General features: G+C 41.9%; 4 protein-coding genes across 13 annotated transcripts in view; 1 reads left to right on the plus strand and 3 right to left on the minus strand.

Moving 5' to 3' along the window:
- Hs3st-A (Heparan sulfate 3-O sulfotransferase-A) overlaps window positions 1-15,198 on the minus strand; it is a 68,131-nt gene extending 52,933 nt beyond the window's left edge. Inside the window, exons 1-3 of one of the 3 annotated variants that reach the window (XR_016270458.1) lie at window positions 15,179-15,193; window positions 14,724-14,936; window positions 14,368-14,663 (exon numbers count right to left, since the gene is read on the minus strand). The gene's annotated coding sequence lies outside the window, so the exon portion shown is untranslated. Of the gene's footprint in view, window positions 1-2,650; window positions 3,871-14,367; window positions 14,664-14,723; window positions 14,937-15,178 lie in introns of those variants that run through there. The other 2 variants (XM_089471101.1, XM_089471099.1) reach the window with 2 other exon arrangements.
- Vps51 (vacuolar protein sorting 51) lies at window positions 14,952-17,993 on the plus strand. The gene is made up of 5 exons (XM_018010401.2): window positions 14,952-16,226; window positions 16,285-16,909; window positions 16,971-17,492; window positions 17,565-17,677; window positions 17,740-17,993. The coding sequence occupies exons 1-5, from the start codon at window positions 15,397-15,399 to the stop codon at window positions 17,846-17,848; spliced, it is 2,199 nt and encodes a 732-aa protein (XP_017865890.1). The 5' UTR covers window positions 14,952-15,396; the 3' UTR covers window positions 17,849-17,993.
- On the minus strand, window positions 17,940-20,542 carry LOC108615708 (transcription factor grauzone). The gene is made up of 4 exons (XM_018010402.2): window positions 20,320-20,542; window positions 19,335-20,254; window positions 19,058-19,252; window positions 17,940-18,776 (listed from the first exon to the last, which is right to left on the minus strand). The coding sequence occupies exons 1-4, from the start codon at window positions 20,428-20,430 to the stop codon at window positions 18,062-18,064; spliced, it is 1,941 nt and encodes a 646-aa protein (XP_017865891.1). The 5' UTR covers window positions 20,431-20,542; the 3' UTR covers window positions 17,940-18,061.
- Window positions 20,543-20,766: 224 nt separating this feature from the next.
- Window positions 20,767-22,854, minus strand: part of Sik3 (Salt-inducible kinase 3) — a 48,549-nt gene continuing 46,461 nt past the window's right edge. For all 8 annotated transcript variants that reach the window (XM_089471096.1, XM_089471094.1, XM_089471092.1 and 5 more), the window contains one exon: window positions 20,767-22,843. In XM_089471096.1, coding sequence (XP_089327222.1) covers window positions 22,025-22,843 — 819 coding nt within the window. In that variant the 3' untranslated portion in view covers window positions 20,767-22,024. The remainder of the gene's footprint in view (window positions 22,844-22,854) is intronic.

Here is a 22,854-nt window from a genome sequence, read left to right on the forward strand (position 1 = left end):
CGGGAACATTAATGCGAGCTGACTTATGTCATATTCATGGCAGGCAGGCACACATGCCACACCCACACACTCACACACAAATACACACATGCAGACGTGTGCAGTGGGCGCGCTTCGATTAAACAAACCTACTCAAATATGCAGTGACATTGAGGCAAAGACAAAAGCTAAGCGTCAAGGCAGCTCAACGTTTCCCCATATATGCGAGACAATGGCACGCATACATACAGATATCCATACACATATACATATACACACAAACCCCCTACTCATTGCACATATACACAAGTGCAAGTGCCGTGGCAAAGGTCAGAGACAGTTGCATAACATTAAAATAGGATACGGATGCGACTGCGGCTGCTTTGTGTGTTGGCTAATTAAAAAAAAAAAAAAAAGAGAACAAAAAATACATCTAAAGCCTGGCTATTGCATAAGCTAAAAACAAGAGACGCAAAGCGAGCAGTAGCTGTCTATGACAGCTGTCCATGTATGTACATGTGTGCCTGTTTGTATGTGTGTGTTTATACTGAAAATTGTCAACGCAACACATGCAACATGAACGACGCTCAAGGATATGCATACAAACAAACAAAAAATCAAGCCTCTTTGTGTGTGTGTGTGTGGATGTGTTCGAGTAACGCTTGCGTAACGTAAAAGTAGCCTTGAACTGCAGCCTGTCGCTTTCAATGGATTTGCATTCCATGCGCTGCACACACACACACACACACGTACATGCACACACATACACACGCACAGACATTACCAAGGTCACGCCAACGCCAGCCGCAAATGATAGTTGGAGTGAGCGGGAGCAAGATAGGGTTATGCTTTCAAACGGCATTAAACGCACACACAAGTAAGCGCGAGAACTGAGGCCAGTGTATGTGTATTTGTGTGGCTGTCAAGCCACAACCGAAATGTCAGAAAACTGTCGTAAACTTTTGCCTAATTGGCGCTCAAACAAATACAACGCAAGCGACAGAAAGAGAGAGAGAGAGAGAGAGAGAGAGAGAGAGAGAGAGAGAGAGTGATAAAGAGAGGGCGAGAGTATGAAAGGAAGGGAAGAGCATAGTAAAATGTAACAGCAATGTTAAATGCAACTGTGTTAGCTAAAAGGAGCGCGCACAAATCTCGTCATTCAATGCGTTCGTTCTCTGCAATATAATAACGGTTAAGCACGCAGAGTCAAACGGCAGCAGCGACAGCACAAAAACAAAAAACGTGCAGAAAAGCAAATGTGCAAGCAGCAGGGCAGGCAAACGAGCAAAGCGAAACAACAGTTGGATAATGACGTCAAATGAAACGCAGAGAGTTTCGGCGAGCAACTGAGCTTGTAAAAGAGAGAGCGAGCGAGATAGACTTAGCGCAAGCTGCTTAAGAGGGTTGCCAGATCAACAGCAGCAGCAGTAATAATAAGAGTTGAAAAGGGTTTCCGTTGCTCCGCTATATAAATAAAATAAATGCTTAACTATTTATTATACAAATACGCATTAGCTTTAATGTTGTTTTTTTTTTTTTTTTGGTTTGCTTTGTATATATTATGCATATTATATTGTCTACCATTGCCCCAAAAGTCAGACGCATGCCAATCAGTCAATTAGAGGAAATATACGCATACATGTATGCATACACGCATATATGCTAATGGCTTAAACTGCCTTGTTATTTGAGTCACCCTCGCTCACACACACACCCACACGCACACATCTAGACATACATATACTCAGCGCTGGCATCAAAGCGTATAGCTGGCGCTGCCTCCGTCGCTGTCGCTGTCACTGCCCGGCGAGCCATTTAATGGCCTTTTCACTCACACACACATTCAAACGGCATAGCCCCTCTCCCGCTCCCACTCTGTCGGCTGGCCCTTTGAAATCGCTATTTGGTTATGCTGGCAGCTCTTTCACTTATTTTATTTTTTTCCTGCTGCTGCTGCTGCTTCTCTTTCACTCTTCTGACTGCGCGCGTTGTGTGCAAGTTGGTCATAAAAATGGAGTTACATTTATGACCCACATCAGGAATACACAGATAGAATCGGAACGCCAAATGAGTTGGACCGAAGAGTAGGCGACGGCGGGGGCGTTGGGCAAGGACAGTGGGGCGAAACACTGCGTGTTGATGGCGGTGGGCGTGTTTGCGGCGCCCGCCTCGCCTGCAAGCAAGCAAGCTAGCTACATTCATGAGAATATTTTATTTTACTGTTATTTGTGTTTGCCATTTTCTCTGTGTACGCTTTGTTATTTTGTTTTCCCTCTTTCATTCGGCATTTCGATGGCCATTTACTTTTGACTCCAGTTACACCCTTTGCTCTTTTAACAGTTGTTGTTATACTTATACTTTCTACTTTCTTCTCTTTCGTCAAATTGCCGCCGATTCATTTTTTTTTTTCAACTCTTGTGTCTAGCGTTTGCTTCTGCCGCTCGCTCACCGCACAGTTTTCGCCGTCAAATCGCCGCTAAGTCGCCGTCGCTGTTTATTTTACCGTACACATTTTTCAAGGCTAAAAATGCGTATCGGATTTTGTTGAGGTGTGCAATGATTTGCGTGCCAGACACACACGTATGTATGTGTGCGTGTGTATGCACATATGTATGTATGCTTATGCAGCTTAATGGCTGCCCACTTAAAATTGAGCTTGCAGTTAACTTACCCTCTCAGTCCAGTGCTGCTGCTGCTGCTAGTGCTGCTGCGTCTTTGCACATTAAGTATTCAGCACATTTTTGCATGCACGTGCATGTGCCGCCATTTAATCTTGCGCCATTCACTAGATCCCCGCGCGTCTTTCGCACACTGACCCAGTTCGCTTTGTTTTGCGTGTTTATCTTGCACACGTTTCTACACTATGCGGCTGCTGTTTGCCGCCTGTTGTTGTTGCTGTTGCTGTAGTTTTTGTTTTTTCACTGCATGCAATGAGTAACGCTCTCAGTAACGGGATCGTTATTATTGCACTAGTTTTTCTGCATGTGTTGTTGTTCTTTATGCATGCCTTTGCCTCTTAAATGGCAACATTTTTTTCGCTCAGTAACGGAAACTGCTGCTATTGCGTGCATGTTACAATTGTTGTTGTTGGTGTTGTTATTGTTCTATCGGTAGCTGTAAAAATTACAGTGGGCGCACTTTGTTAGTGGCTGGCCATAAAGCTGTCGGCTTCTAGTGTACGGTTCAGCCCAAAAGTATGCGACATTAAATTGATTACACTTTCACCGTTACTGCGAGCGTCCTTACGCTTGCTCGTCGTTTGCTTTCAACACAGTTCTTCTTAGCCCGCTCGTGTGCATTTTTTATGCGCTTGCTTTCACTGTTTGTTTTTCTATTGTGTTGCTAATTTCGTTACTTTCACTTTGTTAGGCTTTCGCCTCGTCTGCCTGTGCGTGTGTATGTGTGCAGTAGTGTATCGATGTTAGTGTTTGTGTATATTTGTGTGTGGGTGTTTGTAAGCGCACGTGTGCGTGGCTGCAGCCAGTTTCTGTTACTGTTTGTATGTGTTCGTGTGTATGTGTGTATCTGTGCGTCAGTTTTCGTTATTCAACTTTTGGTCGAGCATTGATTTTTCACTTAACTTTAATTTGTTATTGCTTAAATTAATTTCTTTTTATTTTATTTTTGTTGGTTACAATTTCTTTGCACAATCTCGCATGGAACTTTTGTTGCGCGTTTTTCACTTCGTTTTGATTACATTTATTTTCAGTTTTGCGCGCGCTTGCTTAACGTTTAACGTGTGCGTCTATTTGTGTGCGAGTGTATGAGTCTGTGTGTGTGTGTTTGTGTAGCAGGTGGAAAATAAAATAGTTGCTCGATGCGTTCCACGGGCGCAGCGCACGTCCGTTCGCCACGACTCTTCACACATTTCTGAGAGAACGCGCGCTTCATAAAATGTTTACGTTTGGCTTCCTTTCCAATCTCACCATCTCGCTCGCTCACTCTCCGAGTCTGTGTCTTTGCAGTTGGTTTTGCGATTGGCTTTACAGTTGGCTTTGCATTGCCATTGCTTGCTCTCTTTGTGTTTGCGTTGCATTGGAGCTGAGCTAGCGGCGCCAGAATGTCTACGCATAAATAATACGCACGTGGCTCCTAGAGCAGAAGCAGAGCGGCGAAACCTGAGAGCTGCTCTCAATGCAAAGTAAATCCTTACTGATTGGTGCGTGAATGAGTGAAACGATAGACCAAGGCGACTTGGCGCGCACCTACACATGTTTGCAAGTTGAAGCGCATGTAAACGATTTATAAATAATTTTAATCTCTATTTCAATATGTTTTTATAACACGTTTTTAGAACATATATATGTATATTAAATTAATTTGTGGCATTATAGCAAACTTTTACATATATGTAACTTATATTCATATTTGGTAATATAATATTTTTTATTATTTATACCAAATTTTTCACTTTATCTAAACTGACTTATGATTATTCTTTCATTACTTCATCATACTTTATTTAAACTCAATTATATTGTATTTATGAGCAGTCTGAAATGCCTCATACTATACCAGCTCCATTTCTAACTGTAAACAAATCGCAGGAGAGAAATTCCATTGCAAACACACATCAATGGCCACGCTCACTGCCTCGCTCTCTCTCTCTCTCTCCCTTTCTTTCTAACCCTCTTTTTCTCTCATGCTATAGCCACTCTCTTTTGCTTTTATTCTGACTCATGCGCTCTCTGACATGCGCTCAATGCGCAGCTTCTTAATGTCTTTCTTTAGCTATCGCCTGCTGCCGCTACGAACAAACTTATGTCGCTCTGTCGCTGCCAATGTCTCTGCTGCTGCCTCTGCCTCTGCCTCTGTCTTTACTTCTGCTGCTGCTGTTGCTGTCGCATGCGGAGCACGTGAACTTTTGTGTTTACTTTTTAATTTTCTTTCAGTTCGCAGGCTTTGGCGCTGTTGTTGTTGTTGTTGATATTGTTCTGCCACTGCCAGCGTCTGTTGCTCGCTGCCTTTGTTTAGCTTTCTTTCGGTTTGCTTGCTTGTGTTTTGCATTTCCATTCATGGTGGGCATCAAAGACGTATTGCTGTGAGGTTAGGTTGAGGCTTGGCATTTGCTCAGCCAACGATCGGCATGGAAATTGGCGCAAAATATGCCCCAGTTGGCTCCCAGCGGCTGCCTGCTTATGCATCGTCTGCTGCTGCTTCAGCTCCATCTTTTGCTTATGCACATTTTGGGAGCCCCAATGCAGTTTGCATATGCTAAAAACCTGTTTTCACAGGTGTGTCTTTGCATCTGTGTATGTATGTGTGTGCATGTGTGTCTTGTTAAATCATGCATGCTGATTGTGCTGCGGTTGTGGTCTCTAGGATGCCGCAACACTGCAGCCAGCTGGGTTTTGTCTGCATGCTGATTTGCATTTATTTTGTTTTTTTCCTTTCCAGCTCTGTTTCTCTTCTACTCTCTCTCCTCGTTTCAATTTGTATTAAACAGTTAACAAAAATTCTGTTTTGAGGCACAGTGCTGCCAATTAGTAAATGTACAAGCCGCAGCAAAGCAGATACAAATCGTGCGGCGTTGCCAGAGTTTTTGCCCTTCCCCAAAAATATACACGTGTAAACAAAGGCTTTGATTTTTGGGCAAACCAAGTGCATGATAAGCAAATAAACAACAAGCAGGGCAGATGCCGAGAGAGAGAGAGAGAAACACCATAGGGCAACCTGTACAGCTGTCTCCCTCTGCGCCCCCTCTATGCCATTCCGCTCTTGCTATGAGTAATTGCACTTGTGCATGCGCCAGTGTCTATCTGTCTGGCAATACCCAAAACGAGACTCACACTGTACATATGTGCATATGTGTGCGTGTGTGTACGTGTGTGTGTTTGCTTGGTTTGCTGGCCATTTAAGCCCGGCCCACGTAGCGTCCACCACATTAAGGTAAACTGTTGATTTCCAGCAACGCTTTTGCGGTCGAGTCGGAGCAGCCAGCCAAAATTCCAGCTGTTGACAATGCACAGCTATATATGCGAGTGTGTGTGAGTTTGTGTGTGTATGTATGCTGCGGCTCATAATGGCATTAGCAGCAGCTAAAAGCTAAACGCCCAAAATAGAAGAAAACTAAAAAAAGGTCAACACTCGTGCAACAAATGCAATTGTAAAAGAGAGGGAGAGAGAGAGGTAGACAGAGAGGGCAAACATCAAGCCCTGCCATTAGAAGCGCCTCTCCCCTTTGGCACATGCCCCTACCGCCGTCACCTTTTCACGCTTTCCACTTAGCTCTGGTATGCAAATTTCGTAGCAAAGCTTTGAGTGCTGCCATAAAATGTGACAAAATGGAGTCGTGTCTTTTGGGCGCAGCAAAGTATGTTATGAAAAATGTAAAGCACAAAACGAAGCCAAATACAGACACAGACAGACACTCGCACACACACACACACATGCATACATACATACAGCTGGTGTGAGTTTGAATGGTTTATTTTCGTTGAGAGTCGATAATTTAATGTATGCTCAGACACTGGGGAATAGGGAAGCCCAAAAATACAAAGGCCCCAGAGACGAACCCTTTATGTGTTATATGTTGTGTTCTTTTTCTTTTTATTTTATCTTCTGTTTTGGCTGTGTGCGTGGCTCCAACTGGTTTGGTGGACTTGGCCTAAATATAGAATGCTAACAGCCTACAATTCATTGACCAATTCAACACACTAAATAGTGGTTAACAGTTGTTGTTGTTGTTATTGTTGTTGCTGTTGTCGGTGTTGTTATACTTCTGCTGTCAGTTGTTGTTTCTGGCTGCGGTTTCGAGACTCTATCTCTGGCAGTAAGCCATGCTAAGCTGTTTTTGAGCCTCGCAAGCTGGCATACACATATTTAAATGGATTTTGAAGATATCAAATATGCAAAGATTTGGTAAGAGATATGGCTTGTTTTGTGATGAGGATGAACTGAAGTTAAATGTTGTAATAAAATATACACAAGATTCTAATTGAGTTGCTCACTTAAGTAGTAGTAAAAAGCGTGCGCTGAAAAGTATGCTATGAAAACGTTTCGCTGCTGTAGAGAATTGGGCGAAATGAAGTAAGATATCTATATATATACATATAATCAAATACAAATATAGATTTTTATAAAGAAATTAGCAGCCGCTAAGCTGTAAAAGATTTGATTTGATTATAATGGAGTAAAATCTAAACATCTTAAAGATATTTCAAAAAAGCTTTTGAGGCATATAAAAGCTGCAAAAAAACTTATGAAATTTTTAAGAGCCTTACATATATATGTATATATATAAATAAATACATCTCTAAAATATATGTTACTTTAAAGTGCAACTAATAGTTATTTGATAGAGCTATGCAGTACTGAGAATTTGTCAATTTAAAGGTAAATAATTTCGCATAATAATCACCTGTAACAAGATAGAATGTTGTATATATATACATATATCCCTCTCTCTAAAACTATATACAGATATACATACTTTTATATGCAGACTATGATATACATAAATAAATAGTATTTTATTTTAATTATAATTATTTTAAATAGATCATATTTTATTTTAATTTTTGTTCATTTTTTCTAAAGATTTGTTTCACCTTTTTTTCAACTTTTTATTATTTCTTATTAAGGTTTAAAAACAAATTCTATTATTGTTATACTTTTTTATTCATTTATTATTTCATTTAAACTGTCTGTTTGCTTTTTGCAAATATTTAAAATGAAATTAATTTTTGTAGATAAATTTGCCAAAGGCAACTTGTAAAAGTAAACATTAAATATGACTGCAGCTTAAATAGCAACAAAAACGTTTGAAGCATGGGCATATTTGAATGCCCAATCTATGGCGCAAATACCGCAATGGTATAGGGAGTACTTATACATTTTCTTCATCAAAGATTTTGTATGAGCTAAGAAATGAATTAGATGGCAGAATTATTTAATTATATTTGATTTTTATAATTTTCGAAAATTTCTTGGATTTCTCTAATATTAAAATATTAAACTATTGATTCCCTATTTTAAATCCTTTTATGAAATGTCTAAAAACTTAAACTGTATACCTATTTTAGTTTTTATCTAATTTTTCCATAGAAAATTCTATTAAATTATTAAATATGTGCAATACTTTGCAACTTTAATAAAATTATCGAAAATTTTGTACATTAAAAAAGTACTTGATGAAAATATTCAATTTAAATTGTAATATGATATTCATTTATGTATTGAAAGTGCATTAAATATTCGACTGCAATTTTAATTGATAGTTCATGTGGTTTTTGTGCTTGTGTGCGAAAGCCACAGATTGTAATTAATTGAATTTATGTGATGCACGCTTCATATATCATGTATGCATGCACGTGTATCTCTATCTATATCTACCACACTCTTTGTCTCTGTCCCTCTCTGCTGTTCCTGCTCCTGCTCCTGCTCCTGTCTCTCCTGTCTCTCCTGTGTGTGTTTGCCCATTTAGGCGAATAAACATTAATCCCATATGCAAATTGGAATCAAATGCAGATACAGTTGAAATTAGCGGGACTCATACACAGCTAACCGCAGACTAAATGAAGCACCAGCGCCAGGTGCCAGATAGTTATATATAGCTAGCTATATCAGACCGAACCTATATATTTAGCAATACACTGTGAGAAAACGATTGATCTATAATCTGTCATGGTTCGCTTGATTAATTCATTTCATTATAAATTAGTTAGGCAATCAATCAAATTCGTTATTTTTGCTCAGCTGCTGGCTAATTACTCGGGCAACTTACCTGAGCTCAGGTAAGGCGAACGTTTAATATCTTAAGTTGCTTTGCTTCAAATTATGCTGCGCATTAAATTTTAAGGCAATTTACAATTTTAATGCTCATCCGCTTCTCATTTTAGACATTTTTATAGCTCTATCCCTATCTCTGTCTCTATTCATATCTCTTACTCTTCCTCCTCCGTCTCCCTCTCTCCCACTCTATCTCTTTCAGTTGCTGGTACTCCTGCTTGGCGTCGGGCATTGCTTGGGGGCTAAGCAAATTCTGTTTTGCATACCAAGAGTTATATATTACAATAAAGTTTATCTTGTTTTTTCGACAGTGCAGCGTATGCTGAAAGGGAGTCATAGACTAATAGATACTCTGTAGTTGTCTTGATATAATATATATATATAATATATTGATATAGTATAAAATAAAATAAAAATAATAATAATCTTCATTATCATTATACATGAACTATAATAATATTCACAAACTAATTGTACATTACATAATAATATATATAAAATAAAAAATAAACAAATTAATTTTCAATGGTATTTTAAATAGATTTTAAATTTTTTAGATTTTACACTAATTTATTTATTTATTTATTTATTTATTTTTTTTTTTTAACTATACTTTTACTATATTTTATAGTAACTATATAACGCTTTAGGTTTAAAAGTTTAATCAGGTTTATAGACGGATAAACAGATAGATAGAAGGATGTATGAACGGATGGACAAATGTACAGACAGACAGAGGAACAGACATACGGACAGCTAGAAGAAAAGGGGATGCACAAGCAGACGGACAGACAGAATGGAAGGATGAGGGGGGAGATGCTCACAGCGAGCCGAAGGTACAGACGGACAGTCGGACGAAGGTACAGTCGGACGGTCATTGGGACGGTGTCACAGATGAACGAACAGATGGAAGGACGGATGAATAAATACGAATTAATCGATAGATATAGAGTAGAGTAGGCAGCATAGAGCGTTCGATGAGTTTTAAAACTAATGACGGCTTCAACATCAAACAAAATAGGTAAGTTTACTGAAACTCTAAAAAAGAGCACAACTATTTGTTGCAGTGTACAGTTATAGATGAGCATTGCTTAAAGCAAAATTCGGTGTGTTTTTTTAGAGATTAGGCAATCAGCTTGTCAGCTGGCATTTCGCGCTGTTTGCTTTGCATTGCGTTAGATACGCAAGTGGGCGTGGGCGTGAGTGTGGGCGTGGCAATGGCAAGAGAGATTGTCTCTTAAATATTCCATGCGTGATCGAATGCACAGCGACACGCAAACTCTTGGCCTGGACAGACTGAACAGACGGACAGACAGACAGCTCAACAGGCGGGCGGGCGAGCAGGCAGCGTGAATTGAATACAAGACGCTGCTGGCTGCCCCCATCTGTCCTGGCTGCCTTTTGGGGGCATGGTGGGGTTGTTCAACATTAATGTCAATTTTGATGCCTGATTTATGGCAAAGCATTTGGGACGCTGTGTCACGGCCGCATGACTTCATTTCAATTCAATTGGCTGCTTTGCGAAAGATGCGACACAGATTTTACGCCAAGGAATGCGACAAATATTACCAACACACACACACACACACACACAAACAAATTTACAGCTGTGTGTATAAATAGATAGCTCTGTCTTGGCTGAAGAGCACGTGACCCGCTAACCTTAAAAGCCTTTTGCCACGCCCACACGGCGCGCACAGCCAAAGGGCAACACACACCAAAATTGACAGACAAAAATAAAAAATAGAAAAAAATAAAATAAAAACCATTGAGACCCAGCCGCTCGCTCACCTGTCTCCTACACCTTTTGCTGACACAATTTTCGGCTGAGCTGTGTAAGGATGCTGCTTAAGTGCAGGCAGCAGGCAGGGGAGGGGGTGGCAGGAGGCTGCCGAAATTGCGCTGCATTTGCATTGTCAGCGCCAGGCTGATGCTTGTTTGCCCGCCTGCAGCTGCTATCGTGCATAGTTTAGTGCCATTAAAGCGCCACCTAGCGCCTGGCGGCGGAAGCACTCAGCTTGCACGATTTACGAGCAAAGATTCCGAGCGCATTTTGCATTTCTCTTACCGCAGCTGATAAAACTGTTCGCACTTGCTAAGCCAGAGGAATTCTATGTGTGTGCGTGTGTGTGTGTGTGTGTGTGTTTGTGTTAGTGTTAGTGTTTGTTGCGCAGCGTAATTTACAGTTATGTCATGGAACGTCAACTTGTTTGGCTTTCATTTGCCGTCCACACACAGAGGACAGAGGACAGAGGACAGCGGACACTTGACTGCGCCACTTGCCTGTAATCCTCGACAAGCGTCCAATTTTCTGTATATAATCCATTAAAATGAACAACGCAACGAGGGCGGCCAATGAAAGTTCTATGATTATAGTTGAGTTGAGAGAGAGAGAGAGAGAGAGAGAGAGAGAGAGAGAGAGAGAGAGTTAAATTCAAGAGACTGTTGACTTATATTTGTATACATTTTTCATTATTCTGACATATATATACTATATACTATATTGATATATACCTCATCGAAAACGTAATTTGTCAATCTACAATTTAGCATTTTCACTTTTTTAATTTCAACTAAAATTTTATGTTTTATAGGCGTTTGAAGTTGAAAAATAAGAAAGCCGAATATTAATGTTAGACACTGTACATACATATTTCAAAATATCTCTGCTAGGGAGCAGAGATAGAGGGATACACTATTCTAGTTCACTTTGTTCTATTCTCTGTCGCTTTATATATTAGCTTACATCATGTTTGATACAATACCTTGATCTATGCTCCATCCATATCCCTCTCATGCTTAATATCGCCTATATGACTGTAGTAGAGCAGGCAGAACAGCAGATGAGGCTATAGAGTAGATACAAATATCTACTGTATCCCTCTCTACGGTCCGCTGTTTACTCTGCTAAAGATCGTACTTCTACTCTTTCCCATACCCTACACTATACTCAATTTTATAATTTATTCCTTACCCTATAATATACGCAATTCTGAACTCTACTCTTTGATTTAACGCATCGTCAATTTAATACCCCTTCTGCAACCTTTTCTTTCCTCTTTATACATTCACATATGGGCAACTACTTGAGCCACCCTCGCGTTAGCTCAAAATGCTCGCAGTGCTCATCCACTTGGCTCCGCTACTCTCTAAGTGTACTCAATGCAGCACTGAAATTCATTTAACGACTTGCCGCACTTTAACAACACGCACACACTCATCCCACACACACACAGACACACACACACGTGCACACATGAACAAGTTGTTCCTGTTGCGCGAGTATTTTTTTATTATACCCTGAACCCATTGAAAATGGGAAATCAGGGTATAATGGTTTTGTTGAAATGTATGTAACAGGCAGAAGGAGGCGTGGCAGACCCCACAAAGTATATATATTCTTGATCAGGGCGACGAGCTGAGTCGATTTAGCCCTGTCCGTCTGTCTGTCTGTCCGTCTGTCCGTCTGTCCGTCTGTCCGTCTGTCCGTCTGTCCGTATGTTTGAACGCGTCGATTTCCGAAGATATAAGAGCTAGAGACTTGAATTTTTTTTTAAAATGACCGTATATACAGCGCGGACGTCGAGTTTGCTTTTAAAATTCGATAAATCATCCCGTTATGTTTTTATCGAGTAAAAACAGTCAAGTTCAAATCAGGTGCCTCTATAGCTAATTGTGAATGATTTTTCTTTTTTCAAATTTCTCAAATATTCAATATAATATGTAGATCATATGCTGAAAGTTTCATTAAATTCCGTTCAGTCAAAAATTAATAAAAAATAATCAAATATTTGGCCAATTAACAAACGCACGTGCAGCAGCTACAACAAATACATCACATCAGCTGTTAGTTTCGTTTAGTTTTGGTAGATGGCGCTGCAGCAGTGAATCTATTTGAGTTTTGCCAGCGCCACCAGCAGGAGTGGGGTGGCCTAGTGTGTTAGGTGCATGACGCTCGATCAAGAAGTCGCGGTTCGAATCCCGATCGGTGCAACACTGATGTTTTTTTTTTTAAATTGTTTCAAAATATTTTTATATTTTCATAAATACGTTTTCTATTTAATTTATATTTTTAAATACACCGAAATTGAAATTTTAACTATACTTTATGTGCGTTTTTAATAGTTTGGTTATTCTAGCAGATTCTTAGAATCACATCAGCAGTTAGTTTCATTTAGTTTTGGTAGATGGCGCTGCAGCAGTGAATCTATTTGAGTTTTGCCAGCGCCACTAGTAGGAGTGAGGTGGTCTAGTGTGTTAGCAGCATGACGCTCGACCGAGGAGTCGCGGTTCGAATCCCGGTCGATGCAACCGATGTTAATTTTTTTTTAATTATTTCAAAAATTTTTATATTTTATTAAATGAGTTTGGTATTTTATTTATATTTTTAAATACATCGAAATTGAAATTTCAGCCATACTAAATGAGCATTTTTATTTGTTGGGTTCAGGGTAGTATCTAGTCGAGCACTCTCGACTAGAGTTTTCTTACTTGTTTTTCTTCTTCTTTTGGGAGGGAAAATATTTGGCGTTGGTTGGGAAGACAAAAGTCGACAATGGCGGTAAGTGTAACCTGACCTTGACACGCTCTACACACACACACACACACTTACGCTGCTCCAGCTACATAGCTACAGCAGCCACGCCTCCTGCTTGACTTGGGTGGGCGCTGTTATTTTACTTATTTCTTTGACATTCGTTGGGCTTACGTAAATTCAATTTTCTGTTTGATGAATGTAAACCTTGTGAGATTTGTGTAGGTGTAGGTAGGTGTGCATAGCTGTGTGTGTGTGTGTGTGTGTATTTTATGCCTGCAGCTATGCAAGGGCTCAGCTTGCAGCGAGAAACGAGGCTGCGTGATTTGCACAATTTTTGGCCAACAACTTTTGCCAAAGGTCAAAATATTAATGTATTTGAAATGAGCCAATGCCAAAAGCAACAACAACAACAACAGCAACAGCAGCCGTGGCAACAGCCGTGGCAGATGTGGCAGCCGTTACGAATGAGATACGGCACAAAAAACTTTTACTTTTACTTTTACTTTAACTTGAACTTTTGGACATATCTGCGTCGGCTGCGAAAAGTGGAAAACTTCTTCATGTTTATTCATTCATCTCGACATGCCCAAGAGCTGAAAGCAACAAAAACAATAAAACAACAGCAACCATAAGGACAGCTGCGTCCATTGGCTACAAGTGGCCGAACAATCGCACATGATGCACGAACCGGCCAGCCAGAAACTGCCAATGCGTGGGCGAGGGTCCAAATGTGGGCTCATAATGCGATTTAGAGCCCACACAAAAAAAAACTCAAACTTTGCAGGCGATGAGCTCAGTGAGTAGCTTATTGCGGCTGGTTTGTTGATTTATTTATCTATTAGCAATTGGCGTAGGTCTTAGACTAAATCCTTGTCAAATTCGATCAGCTTTGACCTTTCCATGAATTAGCTAATGCAATTGAGCTCTAAGCCTAAGCAAATCACAGAAAGAAAACAAAAATCTATAAAATTTAGCTGCCCAAACGTTTCAATATGCTTTTTTTAGCAAGCAGATAAGAAGAGCTTGAGTCAGATTTTAATCTACAGGTCAATATAAATATATATTACAGTTATAGTTCTTATTGACTCATTGAATATCTAAAAATAAAACATTTGACTGTCTTGCTTTGTTCATTTATATTACCATTCAAGAATTAAATTTTAAGTTTATTTCACATTGGTAATTTTTAAATTCGCTTACAATGCGCGCTCTAGGACTTTTATGGCAACAACTCGATATAATATCGATATAACATACACACTTAACATACGTTCCACACCAGAAATTTGAATATATCAAAAGCCATGGACTTAACATGCATTTTGTTTATTTTCATAATTTGCATAAAAGCATATTTGTTTCTAGCCCTGATTTGGATCCAAAATGCACAACATTGTCTCGGGATCAGTTACGCAATCTACACAAATAAAATTAGTATAAATATATACATATAAATTGTCAATTGCACTTAAATTACCCGCAGCAACGTTGCAAATAGACGCAGCCAGCACCCAAGCAGCGAGTACTACAATTTTAACGATGCTTTCCATTGAGAGTATATTTACAGAATGTAGGGAAAAACCTGGCCCAGCTCACAATTATAGAGATAATGGCATCCAGCTTATCAGTTCAAATATTAATTATATAGCTAAACAGCTTCAATCTATTGTCAATGCGTCAAATGTAATTACTAAAATAATCAGTGCGTTATTTATATTTCATAAACATAGTTGTCTACATTTATTCGGCTCACAAATTTTCTAATGAGAAATATTTGGAAAAAATTTTTTCAAATGGGGCGCTCTGTTTTATGTTGGCTACACGATATGTTATTAAAAATGCAACCATGGCACATCACACGAATAAACGAAATTAGCGCGCTTTGAAAATTACAGTTTTAAAAATTGAGAATTGAGGTGTTAATTAACTTACCTTGACAGATCGTTTAACGCTTTTATTTCACTTGACAAATAGAAATAGACACTCAGAGCCTACACGCTATAAAACACGACAGGGGCTGTGTCATCGATAGCCGATTGGCAGCTGTTAATCAATGTTTAACAGTATGTTAAATTATCGCTTAACAGAAACATATGGTTTTTGTTTGTAGATGAATAAGAAAATAGTTTATATGACAAAGCTGCACTATAATGGATGAGAAAGAAAATCCCTTTGATATGGATAGCCCCAGCTTCGATGCCGATCGATATTTGGAGAAGCTGCTCAAGGAATGCTCCCTCAAGCAGATCATGGACACAGAGGCCGCCGTCGTCAAAGACACTCAGACGTTGCACTCGGACATGCAGACACTCGTCTACGAGAATTACAACAAATTCATCTCTGCCACGGACACGATACGCAAAATGAAAGATGACTTCAAGCAGATGGAAACGGATGTGAATCTGCTGATGAATAAGATGCAATCGATTACCACATTCAGTGAACAGATTACGGGCACTCTCCAAGGCACACGCTCGCAGCTCTGTCGCCTCTCCGAGAAGCATTCGCTGCTGAAGCGCCTGCAGTTCCTCTCGACGTTGCCAGCCAAGCTGAAGGCACTGATCGAGGAGCAGAACTATGCACAGGCGGTGCAGGATTACTTGCATGCCCAGAAGGTGTTCGCCCAGTATGGACGACAGCCCTCGTTCGATGGCATCAAACGCGATTGCGATGCCATCATGGAGGAGCTGAAGGAGCGTCTGCGTCTGGACTTTCAGAGTGCCGGCAATACGGCTCAGTCCTTGACAGAAATTGGCGAACTGCTGCTGCAGCTGGACGAGAAGACCTCCGACCTGGCCAGCGAGATGTTGAGATGCGCCAGCAAGCGGCTTCACGAACAGATAGTGATGCTGCAGGATCAGACGGAACGGGATATGCTGGAATTCGTGGACATGGGCATTGATGGCTTTCTCAACGATTTGGCGCTGGTGGTCACCTCCTATTTTGATATGTTTGTGGCCAAGCACTATGAGCAGGAGCGGTAACTATCAGCTATACAGAGATTAGATCCTATATATCTCATTCACATCTTCCTCTAGCGACGACTTCCAGGAGAACGCCTTGAATGCGCTGAACGGCTTTCTCAATGAGAACATCGACAAGTATTTGACCTTGGTGCAGGATCGCGTCGAATCGGACATTGGGTATGGCGATACGCAGGTAATGCTGCGCGCTCTGGATCGACTGCATCGCCGGCTGCAGGCCATGCGCAACATCTGCCGCGGCTTGCAGGTGCAACGGAATACGCTGGACATCATCATCGGAGCTGCCCATCAGCTGTGCGATGCGCATGGCAAGAACTTGAAGGATCACTTTGCAGACAGTCTGAGCGCTGTGCGATTGTCCCTGGTCTCGGCCAAGAGTGACGTGAATCTAAGCGAACTCATTAGCAATCTGTACGTGGCCATGGTGGAGAAGATCAAGGGCGTGCTGCAGGATTTGATGATCTTTCTGCGCACCGACTGGTCCTTCAATATCAAAGCGGAAAATAAGGGCGCGCTGTGCGTGGAGGGAATCAGGGAGAATCTGCTGATTGGTTTCCTGCGCCACATCTCAAAAGTGATGTCCGGCTTTGCGGATGTATCCAGCTCCAGTCCGCCCAACCTGCTGCTGGTGTTGTCCAAGACGTGCCTCGAGCTGGAGCAGCAGGGCGTGCACATGCTGGTAGGGCAAATGCTTCAAAACTTGACTCTAAATTCCTGTTAATCCATTGTTCCATTGCCAGATTACTCTGGTCGATGATCTCTATGAAATTGATTCGGAGAACAGCGCCACGCTCACGCACGAGACAGAGATTTGTGCCGAGATGCGCGAGACAGCCCAATCCCTGCTCGATTCCTATGTGCGTCTGCAGGGCACAAATATATCCCAAATGCTGCGCAAGAGCGTGGAGACGCGCGACTGGCTCAACTGCCTGGAGCCGCGCTCGGTGCGCGCTGTCATGAAGCGCGTCGTCGAGGAACTCGGCAGCATAGAGACGGTGCTGGCCAGCCTCTACGAGAGTGCGGGCAATACGGGCTTCCGCACCACGGCCAGCAGCGACTCCAGTAGGAAAACCTACTTCAGCAATTTCAATGCATCGAAGCCGCAATACCGCTCCAATTGGTCGAATTATACACCCTCGCAGCTGGAGTCCAGCTATGTATCCAATATACATCGTTTGTTCTCCGAGCGCGTGGACATCTTTACCTCGGTGGAGTTTACCAAGGCTTCCATTGTCATGGGCATCATTAAAATTGGACTCAAGGTGCGTTTCGACTCGACTCCATTAATGAATCTCTGTTGGCTTACTTATAATCTTTGTCCGATTCCTCGACAGACGCTGCTGGAGTGCGTGCGCCTGCGCACCTTTAGTAAATTTGGCCTGCAGCAAATCCAGGTGGATGCGCACTATTTGCAAATGAATCTCTGGCGTTTCGTCAGCGATGAGAAGTGAGTGAAAAATGCTGATAATCCAATCAATAAACTAAATAAACATTTACTCTGCCTCACAGCTTGGTTAACTTTTTGCTGGACGAGATTCTGGGCTCGGCCGTGCATCGGTGCTTGGAGTCTGTTCTCATGGAACCGAATGCCGTGGAGATCATTTGTGAGCGTGGTTAGTACACTGCAAGAAATTCCAAGCACATCTCAATGCAACAACATTCCCGGCTTTGTCTATTTCTCTTTCTGTTAATCGCTGCTAGCTTAAGGATTCTATTTACAAATATTTAATAATTTAATCAAATAAACTAAATTATATATAATACATATACATATATATATTTAATAATATATATATTGAAATTGATGAAAACAACAACATTTATGTATAAGCTACTCGGCTGGCTGTGGACTCAGCGTGAGCATGTACTCAATGTCCTCGCCCTTGTAGTCCTCCTCGTCCTCGTCCGCATGCTGGGACGAGCTGGTTGTCACCAGTATATTGTGCGTCTCCAGCTGGCCATCGCTGGCGTCCGTTGTTATGGTTATCATGCTCGTCGTCTGACTCTTGCTATTGTCGCCCATGCGATTTTGTATGCGCGCCTTGCGCGCCTCCTCGAACTCCTTGGGATGGCTCTTCTTGCGATGCGAATGCTTGTTCGCATTCGAATTGAACGTCTTGGGGCAATGCGGACACTTGTAGAGCACCTCGCCCGTGTGCGTGGCCATGTGCTCCTTGAGATTGATGGCCTTCTTGAATTTCTTCTTGCACACGCTGCAGCCATGCACGCGATCCGCATTGTGCACATAGCGCTGATGGCTGAGCATGGCGCTGCGATTGGGCGAGACCTTGCCGCAAATGTTGCAGGTGCATTCCTCGGAGGAGCCATTGTGACGGCGCACGTGTTTCTTTAGGCTATACTTATTCTTATGCCACGAGCCACAAATGTCGCACTGCACCTTCGGCTCCGTGATGCCAGCGTGCTCCAGCTGATGCCGCTGAAAGGCGGCACGGCCACGAATGACCTGGGCGCAAATGTCGCACATGATGCCATAGTTGCCGTGAACCATCTTGACGTGGGTGCACAGCATCGACATGTTGGGGAAACTAGAAGGAGAAGAGGAAAAGCGAGAATGAGTTGGTTTATAAAGGGCAGTCTAATTGTAATGGAGCGCAGATAGAAATGAGCTTGGAAAATGATCAAGAAACAACTGAGCAGAATGAGAAATGTGCCTGGGCTTGAAAAAGAGTTTAGCTTATGTGCACTCAGTCTACTTATAAACTACAACAAATCAAAGAGTTTATCAGCGTCTGCACAGCCCGCTCTTAGAGTTAATCAATCGGAAGCTGTCACAATTGTCAGCTACGTCACATTTTTGTACGCTCACCGCCTCTCGCATATGTCGCACGGCACGTTGCGCTCCTTGTGTATGATCCTGTGCTGATCCAGCAAATACTGCTTCGTATAGCGCTTCGGACAGTGCTCGCACATGAATTTCTTTTGCTCGTCCGGCTGGTGCTTCAGCAGCTCGTGATTGCGCAGACATTGTTTGTCCGCAAAGGTGCGATCGCACAATTGGCATCTAAAACATAAAATCGAGTATTAACTGAATGTAAAACATATTCTTCGTTATTTTGGACGATATTGTCGAGTTTACCACTCACTTGAATTTCTCGGGATTTGAGTGGCGATCGATGTGATCGGTGAGAAAGGAACGTTTGTAGAACTTCTTGTTGCAGCAGACGGCATAGCCCTTGCGATGATGCACCATCATCATGTGCTTGCAGAGCGTCAGGAATGTCTCCTGGCCCTCGTGGCAAATGCTGCAGGTGAGGCGCATATGTTGGGCGATTTTCTCATCAATTTCCAGCATCGATTTCTTATAATCCACATAGCGTTTGTTCTTCGGCAATTCCTCTGCGGCATTGGGGCTCACTTTTTCGGCTTTTGATCGACCACGACGTTTCGCAGGCGTCGACTGCTCCGCTGCAGTAGCCGCAGCAGCAGTAGCTGCAGCAGTAACAGCCGCTGCAGCAGTAGCAGCTTCTGTCATTTGTTGGGCTTTGCTCTTGGAGCGCGTGGAGCGTGTTTCCCGACGCTCTTGCGGCACAATTTCTGTGTTTGGCACTACTGCCGCACCAGCCTCAGCCACGGCATCGGCATTGGCAGCGGCATTGGCAGCTGGCTCTCCCTGCTGGGCCAGCACATCGTTCAGAAACTGCTCATTGCTAAACGATGCTGCTGCATCGCTCTCGTTCCCACTCGCATATAAAGCCTCCACCGCTGGCATTTGCTCGTCATTTGCCAAATCCTCCTCGGCGTCGGCTTCGGCAGCGCATTCGCTGTGCAAGAGAAAATCTTTGGAATCCTCTTGCTTTTCTTGCTCTTCCTGCTTCTGCTTGCCATTGTTGCCCCGTGGATTGAGCCTCTCCTCTCTCTCCGGCTGCTCGCCCACCTTGACTGAGAACCTTTCGGTGAGCAGGCGATGCGCCTTCTCCACACTTGCGTAAAACTCATTAAAATCGCTGACGCGCGTCCAGCAGCCCACGCAAATGTCCGTCGATATGGGATCATCACATTTTGGCTACATATCAATGTGTTTTGTTTACAATTTTGAAAGTGAAATATGTGTTTATACAAATAGTTTACCTCGAACCAGAAATATTTGGCCAGCACTGTGGCAACGTTCAGGGACAAGCCGACGCCTTCAAATATTTGAATTGTGTCGTTGGCGCTATTCAGGCACAGACGGCAAATCATTTTCGTATTGATTATTCCATTAAATACACCAATAACAAACACAATTCGCACAATATTACAAATTAAGCATCAAAACAATCTGCTTCTTCTTTTATTACTATCGATGAGTATGCAACGCTATCGATATGTGCTGTAAAGTGCAGCTCTATTTAACAGACTACATTATTTTTAAGCCGGCAGATGGCGCAACATGATTATAGTGCGCGCAATTTCAAATGAGATGCTTAAAGCTTGAAAACCAATTAAAATTAAATAAATTGTACATTTAGTTATTTATTGTTTGGAGAGTTGGTAATTTATTTAAGATAAAGTTGAATTAATTATTATGTAATCATATGTATAGCTAAGTTCTTGTTTATTTGTTGGATTTCTTGTTTTTGTTTTGTTTGTATTTTGTTTTCTGAACTAAATAGTTAATTATATTTAAAATCACAGCAGTCTTTTAATAATAGATTTCTCAATTTGTGTTTAATTCAATTTGAACGCATATCGAAGGCGCCATTACTAACCATTTAACAAACGAACAAAGTTTTACTAAATACATAAACTTTTAAAATGTTACGGAATCAAAGAGGCTTACACATATAATGCTTACGAATATCGGAGCAAAAACTGCATTCTAACTACAGAAATTACCTTTTATCATCTCATTATCATTTATAGAGTAAAGTGGTTTGCTTGAAATTGAAATCGTGCAGAATCGTTAGCGCTATACACATTTGCCATATTGGATTGCACAGAATTGAAAATTAGATGTATTTATATATATTAGACTTAACTATTTGCTACATATTAGTTACATATTTAATTATTTAAATGTATATACCACTAGAACGTCAGAAAATGTATGAAAAAATTTAGCTACTGGAATGCATTTAAAACGTTTTTCTTTGAGTTATTCAAAAAAAAACTAAAATTATATATATGTATATAGCTCAAGTTGGATATAAAAACCTGCCTGCTTGGCTATGTATGTGTGTGTGTATATAGATATACCTAGTTGGTTATTTTAAGCCTAAAGTGCATTATCATATATCGTATATACAGCTAAAATCGGAGCTATAAAAATTTGAAAAAAATGCATAATTATTTATCTAAATAGTTAACATTATTATGCATATTGATAATTAAAAATTTTGATTAAAGTTACAAAGTTATTTGAGGAACAGAGCTAATAAACATAATCGTCAACAATTTCCAATAACAATAACAAAATACAAACTGAACAAGGACACATTTTTGTTGATCTAACATTTTCTCATTCTCGATTGCTTATAGTAGTGTATTCGTACGGCTGTTTTCTCCTCTTCTTCTTCTTCTTCTTCTTCTTTGATGGACACGCACACACACAGATGCAGAACCCAGTTACACATGGACATATAGTTACACTTTACATATTTAATTATGCACTCTTCTATGTACAAATCGGCTTAAATCACAGCTACGCAGAGTTAATAGGCAAGGCGAGTCAATTACGTTTGGTTTCTCTAAACTACAGGACACACAGAGATACAGATACAGATACAGATACAGACACAGATACAGAGATACACACACACATGGAAACACATATTGGGCACACATTCGCTTTGCCTTAGCCCGCCACCTGTTGCATGGTTATGGTACTAATCAGCTGCTGGCATATTTTACCATACTCGAACTGATCACCCGAGATGCGTCGCAGTTTGATGCCCTTGGCAGCGCCATGGTGATCCCGACTCCGGCCCTCGCACACCTGCAGCTCGATCTGCAGGCCGCCAGAGTACTCCAGGCTCAGATTCGTCGTCGGCTCGGCATAGCTGGCCGTGTGTGAGGCAGGCGCATTGCTGTTGCTGGAGCTGTGGCTGGTGCTGCTGCTGCTGTTGGCTGTGGCATGCGGCGTCGCATCGCTGGAGGCATTCGAGGCGCTGCTGTGCCGCGACTCCGCCCCACTGTCCTCGGAGCTAATGCTGCCCTTGTGCAGCACAAATCCCTTGGGCGGCATCGTCGAGTCGATTGTCTGCTTGACCATCTCGAGAATGCGCGTGGAGTCCAAGTTGGAGCACTCGTGTGGCAGCGGCACTTCGTAGCACATCTCATCGGACATGCGACGCGAATCGCACATGGAGTCGGGCGTCAGGTGGCCACACTCCGTGTGATCGCCCATTTCGGAATGTGAGTCGGATTTGAAGCCCGAACTGGCCGACGGCTCCTGGCAGGACGGTGACAGATTATTCGAGTCGTTGCTCAGCGAATCATCGGAGAAGCCCAGCGACTTGTCGCTGCCACGCCTATGCGCCTCCGCCTGAGCCGAACTCTGGGCAGCATGGCCAGCATGACTCGAGCCAACTGGCTCACAGTCCAAACTCGCCTTGCGTCCAATGCCACGCGTTATGGATGGCATATCGCTGCTGGGCTCGGTAATGATGAGACCCTGTGTGGAGT

This window comes from Drosophila arizonae, chromosome 5 (genome assembly GCF_054131065.1).
Source record: "Drosophila arizonae isolate 15081-1271.41 chromosome 5, UAZ_ARI_1.0, whole genome shotgun sequence".
Classification (NCBI taxonomy): domain Eukaryota; kingdom Metazoa; phylum Arthropoda; class Insecta; order Diptera; family Drosophilidae; genus Drosophila; species Drosophila arizonae.

Coding starts and splice junctions, on each gene's coding strand:
- Vps51 (XM_018010401.2), top strand. CDS start 15,397: ATGGATGAGAAAGAAAATCCCTTTGATATGGATAGCCCCAGCTTCGAT. Junction 16,910..16,970: donor AGCAGGGCGTGCACATGCTG/GTAGGGCAAATG, acceptor TTCCATTGCCAG/ATTACTCTGGTCGATGATCT. Junction 17,678..17,739: donor CGTTTCGTCAGCGATGAGAA/GTGAGTGAAAAA, acceptor TCTGCCTCACAG/CTTGGTTAACTTTTTGCTGG.
- LOC108615708 (XM_018010402.2), bottom strand. CDS start 20,430: ATGATTTGCCGTCTGTGCCTGAATAGCGCCAACGACACAATTCAAATA. Junction 20,255..20,319: donor CCAAATATTTCTGGTTCGAG/GTAAACTATTTG, acceptor ATTGATATGTAG/CCAAAATGTGATGATCCCAT. Junction 18,777..19,057: donor TGCGACATATGCGAGAGGCG/GTGAGCGTACAA, acceptor TTCTCCTTCTAG/TTTCCCCAACATGTCGATGC.